The 20,969-nt window shown below is 30.6% G+C and overlaps 1 protein-coding gene across 2 annotated transcripts; it reads right to left on the reverse strand.

The window, feature by feature from the left end:
• Positions 1-991: 991 nt before the first annotated feature.
• Positions 992-15,948, reverse strand: LOC143238839 (FIGNL1-interacting regulator of recombination and mitosis-like). Of its 2 annotated transcripts, none has more exons than XM_076479410.1 (2): positions 15,785-15,948; positions 992-3,797 (listed from the first exon to the last, which is right to left on the reverse strand). In XM_076479410.1, the coding sequence occupies exon 2, from the start codon at positions 3,745-3,747 to the stop codon at positions 1,063-1,065; it is 2,685 nt and encodes an 894-aa protein (XP_076335525.1). In that variant the 5' UTR covers positions 3,748-3,797; positions 15,785-15,948; the 3' UTR covers positions 992-1,062. The 2 variants fall into 2 exon arrangements, with proteins under 2 accessions (XP_076335525.1, XP_076335524.1); XM_076479409.1 differs by having other exon boundaries at positions 15,781-15,948.
• Between the last annotated feature and the right edge of the window lie 5,021 nt (positions 15,949-20,969).

Below are 20,969 nucleotides of genomic sequence, written 5' to 3' on the forward strand. Positions count from 1 at the left end.
ATCTTCTTAAATAAAAGTAGCCATGCATGTAACAGATGTAATTATATTGTGCTGATGAAGTGAAATACATTACATTACAATACACTAATGTCCATCTGTTGTCATGAATACAGAAGAAATATATGGTTTATCACCAGTGCATGTAGAATACTACACTTTATTTGATACAGATTTCACACAAGTTTATTCCCAGAGGCATCAAATAAAGCGTAGTATTCTACATGCACTGGTGACTTCAACGTTCTTGTAAACAAGCAGTATTACATGCATTACAGTATATTCTCAAAATCAGTTGCTATGTTAACTAATGTAATCATTTTACTTATAAGTGATCACAAACATATTAGGGTTTTACTAACATTATACTCTATAAACATTTGAACGTAAATTTCCAATTCTTCAGACATTTCCCATATACAATAAATACAAAACAAGGATGCCTAAAATGATATACAAAAAATATAAAATAAAGTATGTGTAACTATTAAGACCATAAATTTGAAATTTTGGTGTACACAAGCAGAAAATACTGTTTTCTATTATTAATATACTGATGGAAAACCGAAAATAAAAACATTCTTCCATTGCCAAAAGCAGGAATAGGATCACACCTACACAAACACGGGAACCATTTTCAAGGAAAAACAGTCAAAATATTTTTGTTATGATGTTGAATAGCAATGACACAGAGTTCTAGTAAAGAATAAACTAGATATTTTTAGATGAATACTATACCATAAAACTGGTTGCTAAGAAACACAGGAATATCAGTAGAGGAAAACCAAAATTAACCAAGATGTTTGTTACTACAAAAACAAAATAATTCTCAAGGAAAAACCTACAGTGCATATAAATTAATTGTTTTGAATGGCAGTTAGCTGATAAAAATGTTTCTAACACAAAACAGTAATCTTGAACTAAGTTTCATTTTTCAGTTTTATATGTATACTTTTGTTCCCAAAGCATTAATTAAAAACACATATGCAAATACTCAATAAGAAATTTTTATTGAATAGCATACTTGTCAACTGATATTACTTTGTATATAATATGCATTATTTTTTAGGTTTGGAACTTTTCAAGTTTCCTCATCACATATTTTAACCTTTCATTATATCTAACTTCCATGGAACATGTACTGGTACTCATATACTTTTCCAGTCTATCAATATTTTCTTCCAGAGAAATAATAAGCTGTTCAAGGACATCCTGCTCTGTTTCCAACTCACTACAAAGACGTTTAGCAGGTGGCTTTATTACTATATCCTCTTGATGTTCAATATTTGTTTCATTTGATGACAACTTTGAAATAACAACAGATTGGTAGATATTTTTAAGATTGGATTCAATTTGTAATATCTTATAAGGATCAGTAACAACCACATTCTTTTTATATGGTGTACTGCTAAGAAAGTTGGTAAGTAGTTCTCGAAGGTGAGGAGCTTTAACTAAACTTTCAGAAATAACATCTTCATGTTTTGTTTTATGAGCAAATTCAGAAAACATCTGAAGAGCATGCTGTTTTATCAGAAAATTATTTGAATCTAAAGTGATGGCAAATAAGCTTGACAATTTGCTGAGGATTTCTCTCTGTTCTGCTGAAGGAGGTATGTATAAAGATGTCCAATGATGCAAATTTTTTACGACAGCCAAACAAAGGTCATCTTTTTGTACTTCCCAAAACAACTTTAGTTGATTCAACAATGAAAGTAATTCAGAGTTGGAGAAATATGGCATAAAATTAGCAATCAAGTGCAATAACCTGGTAGTCAGCTGGCAAACCCAGGGGCTTTTTTGAACAAGAGGTAGTGGTAAGCACAATATTAAATGTAAGACCTCTCTCCCCAGCTTATGAAATTTGGTTTTATCCTTTTGAATATCATCTGATGATGATAAATTGCTGAGTGTATCTAAAGCAGAGCATAATGAATAATAGTTCTCAGTTGTCATCTTATCAACTGAATTATGCAATACTTCAAGATTCATAGTGAATAAATTTTCTATTTTTTCAGTTTTGATGTCTTTTAACTTAGCTATATGAATAGTTCCCCAAAGGTTACTATACAATAAAAAAGGAAATTTTGTAACAAACTTTTCTTTATGCTCTGCAGTTAGAAATACAATGAGCCTATTTAACAGGGACTGTAGATGTAAACTCTGATGGCTGTCTTGTTTTATTTTTTGTAATAAGTTTGCCAAAACACAAACATGAGAAAAACAAAGTTCAGATGATCCAAATCGAGCAACAAAACACCAGAGATCTCCAGCTAACATAGCTTGAATGAGGTAATCACTGAAAAGGTTCTTTAACAAAGTTTGTTCAATAATCCAAAAGTAGTGAGGTGGAATGCAAGCAATAAAACTACAAAGCTGAGTGCACACATGCTCATATAAACTAATCATGCGCTGAGGTCTTCCACCATGCATAACACCAGGAACATGAACTGGTAAAAAGACTTCAATGTGGCAGGACTGAAGAGATTTAAACACATAATGAATTATTCCTTCTTGTGGGTTAGCACAACTCTGTCCCAACCAATCATTCATAATTTCTATTTCAAAAGATGGAAGTTTCTGTAAGATCAAGACTAATAACAAACAGAGAGGCAGGCACAAATCTTTGGGACATTTCAGTATGATTTCCCTAACAGTTTGTGAAAACTCTCTTTCAGTCAACAAGGGTATTAACAAAGGCTCAACTCCAATGACTAATGTACGATTAAGTTCCTCAATTCTGGAATCATCAAAGTTCTGTTTTGTAAGAGAAGCTGCAGAGATCCTAAGTAACTTCAAAAGTAAATCAGTCAGAGATTTCAAACAATCACCAAGATATCCTTTGAATTTATCACATAGAGCAATAACAACTTTCAAGTTAAACATACTAATTTTCACAATTCTAGAAAACTCCTTCCCATCAACAGGATCTGCAGATGAACAAAGTAAATCAATACTTTGTACTACTTCATTGCCAAGAAACTGCAAGGCTGCTGCTACATTTAACCTATCTTGTAGTATCCTATGGTACTGAGTAGCTAGTCTGGTGTATGTTTTCCAAACAGCAGCTGCCACTTTTAGTTCCAAAGATGTTGCAACTTGTGACACATCACTCAGATTATCACAAATTTCTACTAAAGCTGAAACATCTTCTTCTGCTCCTTCACAAACTTCCAACTTCTCAAGAAGTACTAAGAAATCTGTTTGTAAGCCATGAGCTTCCTTAAACAAAGCATTCAATGAAGTACCAATTTTTTCAATGTGTTTTTTATACAAAGAATCACTTTCCTTACAGTGACAAAAACACTGTTTTATAATGTGAATAACTGATCTAGGAAGACTGTAGATTTGCCCCAACATGACAGATTTCTCAGCTGCAACAGTCTGAATGCAAAACACTAAACAATTAAATATGTGGCTCATTCTTTGATAAACTGATGTCACTTTCTCTTTCCACATTAAAGCATCTTGCTCAAAATCTAATGCTCTGATAATCTCAATAAGGAGATCAAAATTCTTACAGACACTTGGCATAATTTTCGAAAGAAACTTTTCTTCCATTTGACTAACTGAAATGCAAGGAAAAAATGAATGGCATAGTATGTATAGAGGATTAACATGGGAGTGTTCATCATAAAGATCAGAGCTGCTTGTGAAGATGGTTATTACCTTAGGCAAAGTATCCTCTAAAGCTTCTCTACATTCATCAGATGTCCATTGAAGAATTGAATCCAGTAATTTTCTCTGAGACATGTTAAAACTGATGAATATTTCTTGTATGTTGCTTTCACTTGATCAATAACCTATAACAGGCAGGAAAAATAAACAGAAATTTGAGTTTGTAGGACAAATCAATAAAGTATCCAACATCAATCTAATTTAAAGTAATTACTAGTTACAAAAACTTAATTGTTAACATACCTATAGTTGAGTTATTTATAAACAAGAATAAATAAACTACTGTATTTTCCTTTCATACTTAGAATAACAAAAGTCTATGGATTAGGAATGCTGTGTAAAAAAATGTTATAGTTACAAGATGAAATATAATGTTAAATAGAGAATATATGAAACAAAATTTCACACTGTTGCTCTAACACTTCAAGCTTTTAAAATAACTAGGGAAGATATACAACTGGCAAATTGCTACTCACCATTGTTGCTTATTTGAAACAAAATTGCAAAAGTAAATTTTGTATATATATAAAAAGATCATTCTTAGCATGATAAGTATAAGGCAGGAGTTCATCTCAGAAGTGTATCTGAACATTTTTATAAGAATCAAAAACAAACATGCCATGCACTTTCCATCTATTATATCAATATCAGCAATGTCACTTAGATAATGTACAGAATCAGTCAGTGCTTTGTATAAATCATAACTGCCTCTATTAAAAACCAACAACAATGAACTAAATGTCTTAAGAGTAACAAATAACATTTGTATTCCCAAAATGGCTAGTATGAGTATTAGCACTTTAATTAAAGTAAAGTGCAGAACAATGTTTCAACCTTCTTAGGTTATCTTCAAGTTAACAAAAAGAGCTTGCAACTGACCATTGCTATGCATGTCTTAGGAATGATAGTGTAAACAGGGATGGGATTGTAGCGTCATTGCAGTTAGATGTTAGGTTATTAATTAGTATAGGTATAAAGATGTTCCTTTTATACTAGTTTAATTTTGGTTTTAGTTGTTGTATAAGTAGAGCTTCTCTGATTTTGCATTCATTCGTATGTGTTTATCTAATTAGAATCTGGGTGTTTTCTATGGTTATATTTATTTGATTTGCAGTGTTCAAAAATTCATTTTTTTCTTTGAATCTGGTTTCAATTTTTCTACTTGTTTCTTCAATACAGAAGTCATGGCAATTGTTATATTGTATTTTATAAGTAATGCTGGTGTTGTCTTTGTCTGTATTTTTTACATAGTATGCACATTAGTTTTGTACCTGGTTTCTGAATAAATTTGGTGTTTACTGGAATATTGTGTTTTATTATAAGTTTTTCTCTAAATGGTTATTTTTTCACTGATGTCAGGAATATATGGTATGCAGCAGTTAAAGGTTTTCTATTTTGTTGTTTCTTAGGATTTATTGTTTGTTGTTGGTCTAGGTGTATGTGTACAACTTTTTTCCACTTTTTTTTGAGGAAATTTGTTGATGTTGATGAAATGTTATTTTGTTGATTTCATCATTAATTTTATCGAGTGAGCATAGTTTTGTGGCTGTGTTTATTTGATTTCTTAATATGTTGAGTTTTTATTTTATTTCATGTACCAAGTACCAGAAAATGTATAATCCAGTATGGGTGAATTATATGTGGATTTCTGTTTTGAATTGTGTATCAGTTTTTGTGATCTTGAGGTTGAGAAATTCTATTTAGTTATTTTTTTCCTGTTCACAGGTGAACTTAATGGTGTATAGAGTTAACATGGTAGAAAAAAATAAGTGTGTTCTGTTGATATGAATCCAGCAATTGTATCATCAACATATCTGTACCAGTATAGTGGTAGGTGTTGTTCTCTGCTTATCAATAAGTGTTAATACCCATATCAACCATTCTGAGGTACATTGAGATTCAATCTGTCATAAAAATGTTGGCAGTTTTCTATATTGATGAAGTTAACTGAATCCTTTTGTATTAGCAGTGCTTGTTAGAACAGAACATATGTATACATACATATTAAAAGTGCTAGTTATTTATTTTTATACAATATATTTTGTGTCATTCTTGCTTGTGAGGCCTTTTATGATTAGTGACAACTTTACTATCTAACCACTATCTTTACTAATAATAATGTAAGTCTTCTAATCTAGTACATATGATTAATCAAAAATATCTAAATGTTATATATATTTATTTAAGATTATGTCAGATTTCAATCTGGTTGACTTTCATTATGTTACAGCTGTGGTAATTATGTACAGATAAGAAACAATTATCAGAATACAAGAAAATGTGAAACATTTTACCAAAGAGGATGCTGTTTCATATATATTTCTTAGCATTAGAGCCAAATGATCAACTTGATTACTTGTGAGCATTGATAACTATCACACAAAACAACCAACCAACTTATGCCACAAATATAGTGACTATTTCAGATTATTATGGCTTTGATAATTCTGATCAACTATTTAAAATACTGCCATTATAGTTTTTCATTGTATTTTCAATAAATTTAAGGCTTTTAAACTTAATTACAGACACAGCTCATAAAAATAATGATTAATGTTCCCAAGTATCAATATTTTCAATTATTCCAACTATCAAAGTCTTCTGTAGGACTAGTCAATTAGTTGAATATAATTGGTTAATGAGCCTGGTGATTAACTGGTTACTGAAGGAAATACCAAATAACAAATAGGTCAATGTTCAAAGGTTCATTTGCTGGCCAGGAAATTGAAGGTAGTTCTGAAGTTTTTCAGTAAATTTTAAGAATCATGAGATATATTAATTTTTCTCATGTCCAGAGAAATATGTTTGACAATGTTTAAATAGTAATCAAATAGTAAATGTCACTTGCATGGGAAAATGGTCATACTTAAGCAAAAGTTGTTGTATTAAGAAAAAGAAACCACCCTCAAAACATTATACATGGCAGCTCTTTTTAGAAATTGGAGCAGACTGAGGAATTACATCTTGTAGTTGCATAACTAACAAAAAATGTTCTGAATGCTTAGAATGTTGTTACTACATGAGAAATGTTATGGGAAACCACTGAAGCTCTATTAATTATTTAATTAATCCACAGTGTTTCTCCTTTTTTTCTTTTAAGTGATTGGTAATAACACTATTCTGTAACATTCTGCTATACTTAAAAGTCTGTATATTCTAATCAAACAGCTTGCATAAGTGTTTTATAGTACTGTTTATCTATTATTGTTCTGCATGATTAATCAACAACTTTTGTTAAATAGACCACAAGTGTTAACCTGCTTGGAACAGTAACTGTTAAAGATTTGCTCTGCTTCAATAAACTACAGTTCTTTTATTTTGGTGCAGTACAGTGCTTTTCCAGCTTACAATATGTACCTACATGAATTATCATGTATCATTAATACATATATAAACAATGTTAATTATTTTATATTCAAAATATGAAAACATGATTACTGTTCTATATAATGCATTTTTAAGCTACACTACTAATATTTATGTCATTGTGTAAAATTAAATGGTTTTAAATCCAATACAAACTATTAGTTATGGTGGTACTATTAATTAATTACAAACATTAGTAATACTGAATGCCCAAACTTCTGTTCCATATATGTTGTGAACCTTTAAAGTCAAAATTTGCCTTTAGTTACAGCCCAAATATTTGTTAGTTAAGCACAAAGCTGGAAATATGAGCTAATTTGTGCTCTGCACCCTGCATGTATTGAAATCTGGAATTACCATTACCACTCAGCAACCTGAAGACTTCAGTCCCAGTGACAAACATAAATAAAAAGAATGTTAAGGAATCATAAAATAAATTTTAGTCCAATTGAAGTAAGTGAAAAGGAATATATTAATAAAGAAAACTTTGTATTATACAGAAGGAAAGTTTTTATAAATGAATGAAACAAAGAATACCTAAAATATTTCTTATATGAAAAAAAATTAATTAATAGGACACATTCAATATAAAATAAAAGGCTATAGTTTAAGGGAGATTATGTTAATCTTTTACCTATGCAAAATATGAAAGTTAACCTCAAATTTCTTATGATTATGAAGTAAATGTTAAGTGAAAACCTGAATGTGGAAAAATAATAACAGTTCAACTAATAATGAGAAAAAAATTTCCACAATAAATATTTTTAAAGATGAGATGAGTTTCTGAAATCCTAATGACAAAAAGATATCCAAGTTAAAAAAGTGTGAGGAATGAGCAAAAAATAGTGCTTTGGATTTTGGCAAATGTGTCCTAAAAAGTTTAAAAAATTAATACAAAGACCTGGAAGATCACCAAATATTAACTAGTTATTTGTGTGTGTGTGTGTGTGTGTGTGTGTATTTGTATATAAGAGTTTAGGAACATACAAGAAACTACAGTTTTATTAACTTGACTGATTTCTGCTACATGCAAAATATGGAAGTCTTTTAATCAGTTATTTACATTTGGTAAGATGGTATTTATTTAAGGTTTCTCAGCATGTTTCTAAATCAATATTGTCTTGGCTTACAATTTACAAATTTTCTGGAATTTTTAATTGGTATTATTCTTTAAACACAGACTTAACTGGACCAAGAAAAGATTTACTTAAATTTGTAGTGTAGTCAGAAATACCAGTTTATTCTACCAAATTCTCATAAATTTTATTTCCTTTCTCTGAATCACTAATTTTTCTGTTGCACATGTAAGACATTAGATTAGCTAATCTGCCACTATTTTAGAGCTAACTCAGCCTTTCCAGTAGGAAAAACCACAGCCATTCACGGTAACCAATAATGAATTATTTTGCCAGTAACTACCAAAAATGAAATTATCATTGCCTGACACCTGTTTACTCTTAACAGATAAACACTTGTATTTATAAAGAACTACATTTGGAAAAAAAAATTCTGTAAAATAGTTGCAGTACGTTTATTCAGCCATTTGTTTGTGGGACTGGTCCTTAATCAATCCGAAATCTGAGAAACTATATATATGTTTACTATATACTGAATTCACTGTCACCACAAAATTTAACAAACTTTTACTAAAATTTACAAGCCTGTTTTAAGCAAAAATAAGAATGTTTAATTATTTTTAATGAAGATTTGTTAACCTGATTTTCATACTAAGAATACAAGTACTTCATTTCACTTTACAGCTTTTATATTTCATTTGGATAACTGCTATAACCTCCTAAACAAATATCAAAACATATGATACATTCATTAACATGCTGTACAGCAGGGCTGAATAAGATACACCTTATGCAACTGTTATCAACAGCTAAAACAAACTTAAAGTTTCACCCATTAATTCAAGAGTAGCTAAATAAATTTTTTATGCATGTGTAATGAACACAGAGCTGTGGAGCAAATATTGTGCACAATGCATTAAGTATGGGTGTGCTCCTTCAAGACTGAAGATAAGCTTCCTGAAGAATATATACTGGATCTTTATTTAAGAATAAACAAGCTTATACAGCTGACAAGGCTGAAATAATAATAAAGTTCTGTATTTTCACTGGAATACTGCCTGCTGCTGGACATATTTTTTTAATGGTAACTGACTGACATCAAACTTGTAACAATGAAAATTTGTGGCATTGTGTTCACGTTATGACAAAACATTTTTATAAAAATTAACCATAGATATGTATTGAAACAGAATCTACTAGTTGATATTTAAATATCAGTGGTATAATGAACACAAAGCACTTTATTCAGATATCTAATACAATACACTTTGAATACAAATTGTTCTTCAAAGGTATTTTGAAAATGTACCATAGTTTAAGAAATATGTTCAAATACTGAAGGTAAACTGCAAGAATCTAAAAGCAAACTATTTGCAGCCATAAAAGAGTGCTGTGAAGGATATGATAACTCTAAATAAAAAGTGGGCATAGTTGCATATTACATGGGTGAAAGTGTTCAATGGGTATTTTGACTGAAATAAATCTAGTAGCCAAGGATTTAGAAACCTAAGCAGCCTCAAAAACCTCTGGAATTATACATGTCCTCAGGTGCATTCTGAAATATTTTGGACAACTTTCATTATCATATTTTAACTTGGCTTTATGATCAAAAATAGTAAATTTAGAAATCACTTTCAACTTGTCATATCACCAAATGGTCCAACCTGATAATCACATAAGGCTAGTTAAATATTTTAAACATTAATACTTCAAGGTTTTATATAAAACCCACTTATTTAAAAAAAAAAAATTCAACTGCACAGAAAAGCATAATTATACAAATAAATATTAGAATAGTGTTAGCATGAAAATGCAAAAGGTGTTTATTTCACATTAAATTTAAATCAGCCTAGGATAGACCATTTTGACAGATTTCTCTACAGTTAAAGAACTTTTACCCACTATAATGTAACTAATTCTGAATTTATTAGATGCATCTCCACAAAATTTAGAAAGCTGTTAGTAAACATTATATCTGTTGCACACAAAAAGCAGATTTTTTAATAAAGTATTTCAAGTAAGAACTTCCATGAATTTATAAAGTCAATATAAGTGAAAGGTGGTTTTCAAGCTAAATTAAAAATACTTTATCTTACAAGTTCATATTTTATTACCTTTAAAACTTCCTAAAAGAGTAACAAGTTTTTTTTTAAATATGGTAATTTTTTTAAATTTTATACTTTCATTGGTATACTTTTCATCTACTGGATCAGTAATCCTAACCTCAAAAGTAGGAGTCTGTTAGCTGTTTCTTGTAAGGCTGGTATAAATACCACATAATCACCAAGTGTAATGTTTCACAATGTTCAAGCTCATGACATTTTGGATGTTTTATTTAACTGAGTTTTGTATGCTAACCTGAGAAGTTTCTGACGTTTGCATCTTAGTTACTTTTGTTAAAAAATATACAATATTAAGTAAAATATATATATACAAACAATGATCTGTAGTTCTTACTTCACACTTGAGCTCTTTCACAGTTCAAAATTTTAGATATTTTTCTACAAAGCTTGAGTTTCAAAAAGATTGGAGTACAAAAAAAAATTCACACAACATTCAAATATGTATTTTTAAAAACACAAAAGTCAATAGAATGTACCAAACCTACTAAGAATCTTATCCAGCTTTTCAAGTAAGATATAAATAAGTTACAAATTCTTTCTTTCTTTCCTATTCAGAGCATGCCTTATGACTAACAATTAACACCACAAAACTAAGGAATTATTTACAACACTTATGTAGTGAATTTACTCTTTCTATTCATCATAACCATGACCAACATCCTTGTGAAGATAATTAGCAAACAAATTCAAACGTCAGAGAGTAGAAAGAAGCTCTTATGGTGGGTTTGACAAATTTAGTGATACTTTGGTAAATAAAGTATGATGCTCAAATTTCAGATTGTTGCTTGTAATTGTTTTGTATTATAATATATCTTGGACAAGTCTCCAATTTATTATATTAACATATTATGACTTCAAATCGCTAAAAATGTTAGTATTAATTTAGAAGTTAATTGAATGTCAATATGTATCAAATTTATGACATTTGCCAACAATATTGATACACACAATTTTCTTTCTTAACACAAATATATTTTAATATGCAAACAAAAGTACAATTTATAATAGTTATTACAATTAATAATTTATCTACAAAAGTCTTATAAACTTACAAGCAATACTGTCTGTCTGGTCTGGAACTGAATAATTTAACAATGGTTTATGATGAGCAAATAAATTTTAAGTTGAAACAGATATAATTCACATGACAGGAAGCTAGCTAGATTTTTCACATGCAAGCTTTTTTCCTGACAAAAATATTTAATGTAGAAACAATAAAATCTCAAGTTAATTCATCGGAGTTAAACAGTTTGTAATTTTCGAAATCCATTAAATTTCCTGGTCAAATATGAAATTTCACAACATATATTACATGCATTTCTAAATATATATCAAACTGAAAGAAAAATAGATATTAAAATAAATACATAATAGTAAATCCATTACATTATGTAAAGTTTGTGTTCCTGATTGGTTGAAAACTGCAGCAGCACCCTATTTCTTGAGGAGGATGATAAAAATGTTCCCAGATGTGGAAGATAAGCTAATAAACTGGATAGAAGAATGGCTGGATGAAAGAAGACAGAGTTGTTAAAAATGGAGTTTAGTCAAACTGGATTGATGTCAAATTTTGGGTACCTCAAAGTTCAAACTTAGGATCTCTGCTCTTTTTTTGTTCAAATTAATAACAGAGATAAAGGAATAGTCAATAAATGAGTTAAATTTGCTGATGATAGGTGTTGTTAGCTGTGAAAAGGATGCTGCTGACTTGTATAAGGATTCAAATCATTTAGGGAGTTGTGCAAATAAATTCCACATTATTTTAATTATAAAAAATGCAACATATTGCATGTTAGTTATCATAATTTAAATTATAAGTATAATATCGATGGGAATAACAGTGGAAGTCTTCAGTAAAAAATTAATAAATTTACACTGCAAGTTCAATATTGTACTTAATAATTAATGAAAAACTAAAGAAAATCATCTGTAAATCAACCTTTCGTTCCATGCTACTTTCCCATTGGAACAATGTTAACTAAATATTAGTGATTTATCACCTTACCTTGTTATCTGATATGTGTGACATGTCAAGACAAGATAAAATATAGTTCCAGTAAAGCCCATACATGTATATTATTACGTGGATAAATTTATCAATAGCCAAATTTTAATAACGAAGTAAAAGCTTCCCTGTGTCTCTATGAAAGTACAAGAGAGATTCTACTATCACACAAATTGATACTTAAAATACCATAATTTACAGATACGTACCTGTACTAACCTCAACTAGTTCCACATTATGAAACAATATAGTTCGTATACTGTTCATACCACTTTTTATCATAGGTTGTTGTAGAACACATTCATTCACTGTAGCCACACTCAACAATGTAACATTAGTGAACTGTCATTAGGACACAATAATACATTTACACCCCAAGATGTGATATAAAGCAAACAGTTTCCAAGAGAATGCATAGGCTGTTTACAATATCCATCATCATTTTGTATGGTTGTTGATTTGTATTTAGCAGACATATCTGTATATCAGTTTATCCATTATGTAATTTGTACCACAAAGTTTAATATGTGGCCTTGTTTCTATGAAATAAATGGCTACAAAGAATCTTAAATGGCTTTAAAATTTTCTCTGTTTTTAAATGTAAATGCTTCCAGATCCAGAAAACCAGCCATACTAAAGTACAAGATGAGAGAGAGCTATTGTTTGATGTGTAACCAAATGTTAGTGGTTCAGCCAATTTGATCTGACAAAATGTTTTTGGTTTTAACATATGCTTATGTGTTGCTAACAATTGGCAGAATACAGGTTTAGTGATAATTGGTATGTTTTTAGAGCTGAGTGACAACTAGTGGGAACACAGTTGTCTTGAAGTAAATCATGCAAATTCAACACATATTACTACTGTAGATATTTTCATTTGTATTTTGGTGTACAATAATACACATTTTGCTTGTGAGGTTTACGTAGTTGCAACTTAAAATTCAAATTTACAGACTACATTTGCCAGAAAACATAATTCTCTGAAACCCCTTATTAACAGAAGTATTGAATACAAGTCTAAAGAGGTTATAATTTCATTTTAAAGGTCATTGGTTAACCCACATATAGATAATTGTGTTTAGTGTTAATAAGGATACTGAAATGAAATGAATTCATACAAAAGAGAATTACTGGGATGGCACCTATGATGGAGGATTAAGTTCTTTAAATTGTTTTATCTTGTAAAACAAAATTAGAAAGTATCTGACTGAAGTATTTAAGACTGTAAATGGGTTTGATAGTATTAATACATCATTTTTTTCATACTTAACATTGAGAACAGTAGGGCAGGTTTTAAGATTTTGATAGAGATCAACAGTCCCCTTGTTGTCCCTAAATATTATTGTTCTTCATACTTAATAGTGAGAATGGTAGGACTAGAGAATACAAATATAAATTTTGGGATTCTGTTCTGTATCATATCAATACCTGAATAGCATCTGAATTCTTGAGGTTTATAGAGGTGATATCAGACACATCACTGACTTTGAAAATAAGGAATGTTAAAGTAACACTTGATAAATATTTAGTACAACTATTTTTCATTCTTTCTTCTAACTGTTAAGATAATTAACATTGCTTACCTTTTATCATAAACTGGTTTTGTACTTCCCATGTCTTGTTATTACCACTCTAAATCTTTTCACCTAGTATGCTGAGGTGTAGATTTGATCTGAATTTAATGCAAGTTTTGCAATTTATAAACTTGTTGAAACCATAACTATAAGGTCTTGCTACACCGAGCTGCACATATAGATTTATATAGCTAAATATTATGTCTCAGGACAGCTTAGGAATTTACATTACACATTCTACCCCACTGGAACCACTGAGTTGTTGTTATGCAAGTTTTACCTCATACAGTTCATACATTTCAATACCAACTAGATATAATACTATACCTAGAAATTAAGGAAAGTTTGGTTATATTTTACTGAAAAGGCATTCAAAACTATACAAATTGAACAGTATAATATCAATTATACTGCACCACAAGAAGCTGTACCTATATATGTCGTTATGCCACATGACATGCACCTTCCAACAATAAATGTAATATTGGTACCAAATATGAACTACAGCTTCTAACAAGGGGTGTTTATAACCATTACAAACTTTAAAATTTCAAGTGAGAACAGCTATATGTTCAACAACACATAAATAATGTAAACTTTTGTTTATTTTAATCTATTTTCTTAATGTAATAGCAATCATTTTCATATATTACTACGTAGATGCTTTTCATTATCTCTTCATGTAATTAGTTATCATTTACTGTTCTCTAATTGACCTTCTGGTATTGCCAATATTTCATTTGCTCATGGGCCATTTGGCAAAGAAATGGAAGATTTATTGACTGTAATTTATTACTTTTTCAGAATGCACAGACTGAACTGTATGAGTGATAAACTACATGGTTCTCTTTTATGGACTTTGAACTAATTCTGACCAGTGAGATACATGTATCATTAATCTGAAAGTATGTTTATTCACAACACTATGTAGTTATTATGTGACAACTGTACTCTACTCTACAATATAGCAATAGAGCACTGGTTCAATAGCCTCAGTGATTTATCCACTGCTAAAACAAAGATTACTTTCTTCTGTGGTCCTACTTAGTTGGTTTTCATTTATATTAAACATATTATTGAAATTACAATCTACATGTATTACCTTTCACTTACTATAATTCTACTCTATAAATATCATTAATGTAAATATATAAAAAATAAAGCCATAAGTACCAACCCTTTGAAACACATCACTGATAAAAATAATCCAGTTTCATTTTAACCATACTCCATTAATAACAAGGAGCAACTCGGTTTGTTTACATCTTAGTAGGTATATGATCCTATCAGATCGAACCTTGCCCACTGACAGAACTGTCCATTGAGACAGCAGCTCAGTTTGTTTACATCTTAGCACTTCACATGATTACAATGGTTGACTTGTTTGCTATTTGATGTCATAAACACCTATAGAGTGACCCTAACTACGACATCATGAAAATGAACCCCATATTACTTACAGTTACACTAAATAAAAAGTATAAATGTTAATTTACAAGTATATATTTTAAATTAAGTTTAAGTCTATCTTAATACCTGTCGCAATTCAAATACATTAACTTACACATACTATAATTCTAACCTTAAACTAATAATTGCACCAAGCTTGTATTGAATCAGTGAAGGAACAGACTTAAATGACGACCTTCAAGTTCTTACTTGAAAATTTGAAATTAAGCATTACAATTTACACTACAGTACACATACAGTCAGTCATTCCTTCCATCATAACCTAAATTCAAGATAAAGGCTTAAGTAAAATAAAACTTGGATTCTTTTACTCGGTTTAAATCATTAGTAAGACCACAAAATTCGGAAGTTTATGCTTGTACTATAAATTATTGTTAGTCTAACTCTTAACTTACAATATAACTTGTATTTCTAATTTTTTACCAAATGTTAGGGTTATTTAGTTATTGCTTATTTTAAAACAAAAATTTCAATTGGCACTAATAGTTACCTACCTACTTTTATGATTTGAAACGTTAGTAATAGGGACATTTAAGAAGCAAAAAGCAATGATATACTTGGTTAACTTTCAAAGTTACGTTTTTTAATATTCTAACTTTGACCGTACTTCATTAAATCTCTGAATACGATTATCAAACGAATAATCCCGCCGTCCAATGCGACTTAAGAGCCCTCTTTCAATGGGCTCAAGAAGCTTCAAGCTAAAAAAAACCAGTAAAACACAAGATTAATAAAACAGTTATTTATTAAAACATTTCGAAAACACTCTCTTAATTAGATACTTACACAATTTACAAAAACTAATATTTTTCTTCCTTCAGGAAGAATCAATATTATTAAATAAAATATAATATAACACAACATTCTGAGGTAATATGGGGACAATTAGTACACCTTGGCTGTTCCATCCTCTAAACTAAAACTATTAATTAATAAATTGAAAAACATATATACCTTAAAGCCAGCCCTTATTATTTATTCCTCAGTGGTGCAGTATTATGTCTGGGGACTCACATTGCTAGAAACAGTGTTTCGATACCCGTGGTGAGCAAAGAACAGATGATCCGTGATGACGAAAAAACCCACTTGTAGAGAAAATTATATATTTGAAAACGACTGGCATGGGTGGAGAAAGCACTAGTAGAGGAGCGAATAACGTTTCGACCTTTTTTTCTTGTGAATCTGACGATGACCGAAGGAGGTCGAAACGTTGTTCGCTCCTCTACTAGTGCTTTCTCTACCTATACCAGCCGTTTTAAATATAAGAGAACAGATGGTCTGGCATGGCCAGATCGTTAGAGCGCTCGACTCCTAATCTGAGGGTCGCAGGTTCGAATATCCGTCACACCATACATATTTGCCTAGGGGCGTTATAATATTTCAGTCAGTTCCACTGTTCGTTGGTAAAACAGTTGCTTAAGAATTAGGAGTTGGTGGAAATGACAAGCTGCTTTTCCTTCAGTTTTAAATTTTTAAATTAAGAACGGCTAGTGCAGATAAGCCTCATGAAGTTTTGCGCGAAATTCAGAACAAACAAACAAAATTTATTCTTCATGTTTATCAAGCTATCTCTTAAGTTCACTTAAATGTACTGCCTCAACAACATCCGAAGGCAACCTATTCCAAAGCGCAACCACCCTGTTAGAAAAATAAAACTTCCTTAGCTGAAGATGACCCCTACCATCTCAAAACTTATATTTGTGTTCCTGAACCCTACTGCTATCAATGTTAAGTGTGGAAAAGATGGTGCATCAACACTATTAATCCCCTCTAGAATCAAATACATTCTAACTCTTCTTTTTCAAGAAAAAAACAATTTAAGAGATTTCAACCTCTCCTTGTATGACAACCCCTTCATCCCAGACACTAGTTTCGTAACCATTCTTTGAATCCTTTCCAACAATTCAATTCCAACAATGCCTTTCCTGAGGTAAGAAGCCCAAGGTTGAGCACAATATTCCAAATATGGCCTACCAATGACCTATACAAGAAAAGTAAAACTTCTTTAGATTTGGATCTAAAATTTCTGTAGCTACAACTACAAATCCTATTTGCCCTACCACTAGCAACAGAATTTTGTCTGGATACATTTATATATTGATCAACCATTACATCAAGATTCTTTTCTTTGGTGACAGTGCTAAAATTATTCCCATCCCAATTATACGTATAATTCAAATTAAGATAGCCCACGTATATTATGTAGCATTTATTATAAATAACACTCAGTTGTCATTTACTTGCCCAACTCACTAAATGAACAAAATCATTTTGTAATTCTGCAGCATCCTCTTTATAGCTAGCAATACTCAAGACTTTAATATCGTGCAAACTTAAGTAATTTATTGACCACTCTTTCATATTTGTCATTGATGCAAATCATAAAGTAAAGGTTTTAAAACTGAGTCCTGAAGTACCCCACTTGTGACTTGTTTGTTTGTTTGTTTAAAATTAAGCACAAAGCTACACAATCGACTGTCTGTGATCTTTTCACTACGGGCATTGAAACCTGTTTCTAGTATTTGTTAGTTCATATACAGATCGATATGTCAGTGCTCCCCACTTCCTTGTAACATTAATCTAGGATGACTGAATTGCATTTGTAATAACCCCTTGTTTTCTTCGATCCAGCAACTCTTCTCTCCAACTAGCTAACTCATACCTCACATCTATAGAGATAATTTTTTACATGTCTATAATGTGCATCTTCTCAAATGCTTTCTAAAAATCCAGATACACCAAATTTACACTCTTACCCTTATCAATATAAGCAGTAACCTTTTAAAAGATATGTCCAAAGATTTGTAAGGCAAGATTTTTCTCTTAGTGAAACCATGTTGACTATCAAATAAAATTATAAACTTCGTCAATGACTTTGCAAAACATCTTTTATCAGGCTTTCAAAAACTCTTCTTACAAATGATGTAAGACTAATAGGTCTATAATTACTGAAACAATTTTTATCATCTCTCTCGAAAAAGAGGACCTATATTAGGTAACTTCCAATTCGTAGTACCTGCTTACTATTCACTTTCCCCCTCCGTGTCACAGTGGACGTCTGTGAACCCACACCACAAGAAACTGGGTTTCAATACCCGTGTTGGGCAGAGCACAGATAGCTCATTGTGTAGCTTTGTGCTTAATTTAAAAACAAACAATAAAAACCTGGCAAACATTCAAAGAATGGCAAAAAGTAGTAGCAAGTGGCTCACATATCCAATCTTTAACCTCCTTCAAAGCCATTGGGGAAATATTATTTGGCCCATGAACCTTATCGTTCTTTAAATATTCCAATTTTTTTCTTAATCAGCTCAGAAATAATGCACTTATTTTGTTCAATCTTATTTCCTTTTATCAACTGTTCAAGATATGGACTATCGCTTAAATCTTCGTTAGGAAAAACTTAAAACAAGCAAAATTTAATAATTCATCCATCTCATAATCATCAGATATGAACTCTCCTTTATCTTCAAAGACTTTCTTTTATCCTAACAAGTTGTTTATTGTTTATCTATTTTAAAAAGTCCTTACTTAATTTTTACGTTTCAGCCATCATTTTCTCAAATATTGTTTTTGATGCTGTTATTTTTTGTTTCACTAACTTTCTTGGTTTTATATAATCTTCTAAACCTCCTGTCATATTAACCAATTTAAATTCTAAAATTTATTATAATTTATTTGTTTTTATCTCCTACACTCTTTGTGAGCCAACCCTAGCTTTTACATGAAATTGGTCTGTTGTTGTTTTGAATTAAGCACAAAGCAACTCAATGGGCTATCTGTACTCTACCAATCAGAGGTATCGAAACCCGGTTTTTAGCGTTGTAAGTCCGCAGACATACCGCTGAGCCACTGGGGGGCGGAAAATGGTTTAATTAGATATATCTCCTTTATTCCACATTCAGCGAGACTCTTAAGCCCCCAGTAACAAAAGATACAGTATTAATCAATTAAATACGTTATATTTGGTAACTTAATTGCAATCAGAACTCTAAACAATATCATGCGGCAAAATATATAGGGAAATTTCCAGTTATTCACGTAAATAAAAATACGATTAAAATATACACAATAAAGCACCAGTAAATACAGAATAATTAAAATATAAGATTTATAATTTTTTGTTATTTCAATAAAATGCATTGTTTTTACCGTATAACTTATCTATGTCTTTCTAATGGGATTCAGCACGCAGATAAATACTCAAAATTGAGTCTTTAAACGAAAAGCAGCGCCGAATCAACTTACATGAATTAAATGATTACTTTTACATACGGAATTGTATTTAGCCAATAGTCTGCTTTCAACATCCACTTAAAGCAGAGTATTGCAATATATTAAAATGAAACTGAGATAACCTTAGAATAATAGGATAATTCCACCTAATAACAGGACGTTCTACAATATATTTATTACAAAGCAATACTGAATCTTTAAGTAGCTAAGTTCATGATAGGAAAAGACTGAATAATATGTATGATGCAAGTAAATAGTTTTTATTTATTCATAGCCATAAACACATAATGTATCAACTCGCTTTTACGAACAAAGAATATTGTAATTTTTTTTATTTAGGATTAGTTATCTTCAACTGATCAAGCAAAATCATCTACCACATAATGTTTTCTAAGTCTTAGAGAACATCAGATTTACCCAGAGTGACTAGCATTTAACATATGACAGCTTTTGCTCTTGGAGCACGTAGGAAGCTGTCACCTCAAGAAATCACCTGAACTTTTGTTGAAGGTCAATAACTGTTAACATTTTTGCATAACATAAAGTATTTCAGCAATATTTTACACATCAATAGTTGTAGCATCTATAGAATGAAAAGGAAGATAAAAATGCACCAGTTTAATTATTTTCTTGCCCACGTATTAAAACGTGCATGCAACACAGACGCCACACCATTTAACAAAAAAATGCAATGCATAATCAACCTTTATGCATGAAAATTTTAATAATTCCAGATACACAACGATTTTACAATTATAATACTCTTTAACAACAGTTCAGACTAAATTTTCATACGACAAAAATACTATTTAACACAGGTTCAAGCATACACTTCAACATGATTAACATCCTCTTATAATATAACCAACAACTCATTAACAATAAACTTTAGCCCTAATAAAATATATTGAGCATAAAATAGAACGTTTTAGTAATGGACGAGATCCATAATAATGTTATAAAATTATGCTATATCTTAAACAGGAGAATGTATTTTAATGTTACATACACAAAATATTATACATTACACAACAGTAGTAACCCAATGTTCTCTCTGAAGCAGTGGTTCCCAACCTTTTATTATCCGCACCCCTAAAAAAATTTAATATGTTCTCGCACCCCTCACAGTAATTATTTATTTAAGAATAAAGGTAAAGGTGGCCAAAACAAAAGTTATCTCGCACCCTCTGGAACGCTATCTCGCACTCCCAAGGGGTACGAGCACCCCTGGTTGGGAACCACTGCTCTAAAGTGACCACTACAAACACATATTATTAAAGATCACTGAGATACTGAAAAAATAGCCCTTTAAAAAATTCAAAGATTTAATTTACATATTATATAGAAACTAAAACGCTCTTTAACAGTTGTAAAAAATGTAGGCATAACACAAGACCTTTTAAATTATCTCACAATGGTTACAATTTCAAAATTCAGAATACCCATG

Source organism: Tachypleus tridentatus, chromosome 13 (assembly GCF_004210375.1).
Source record: "Tachypleus tridentatus isolate NWPU-2018 chromosome 13, ASM421037v1, whole genome shotgun sequence".
Taxonomy (NCBI): Eukaryota; Metazoa; Arthropoda; class Merostomata; order Xiphosura; family Limulidae; genus Tachypleus; species Tachypleus tridentatus.

Coding starts and splice junctions, on each gene's coding strand:
- LOC143238839 (XM_076479410.1), bottom strand. CDS start 3,747: ATGTCTCAGAGAAAATTACTGGATTCAATTCTTCAATGGACATCTGAT.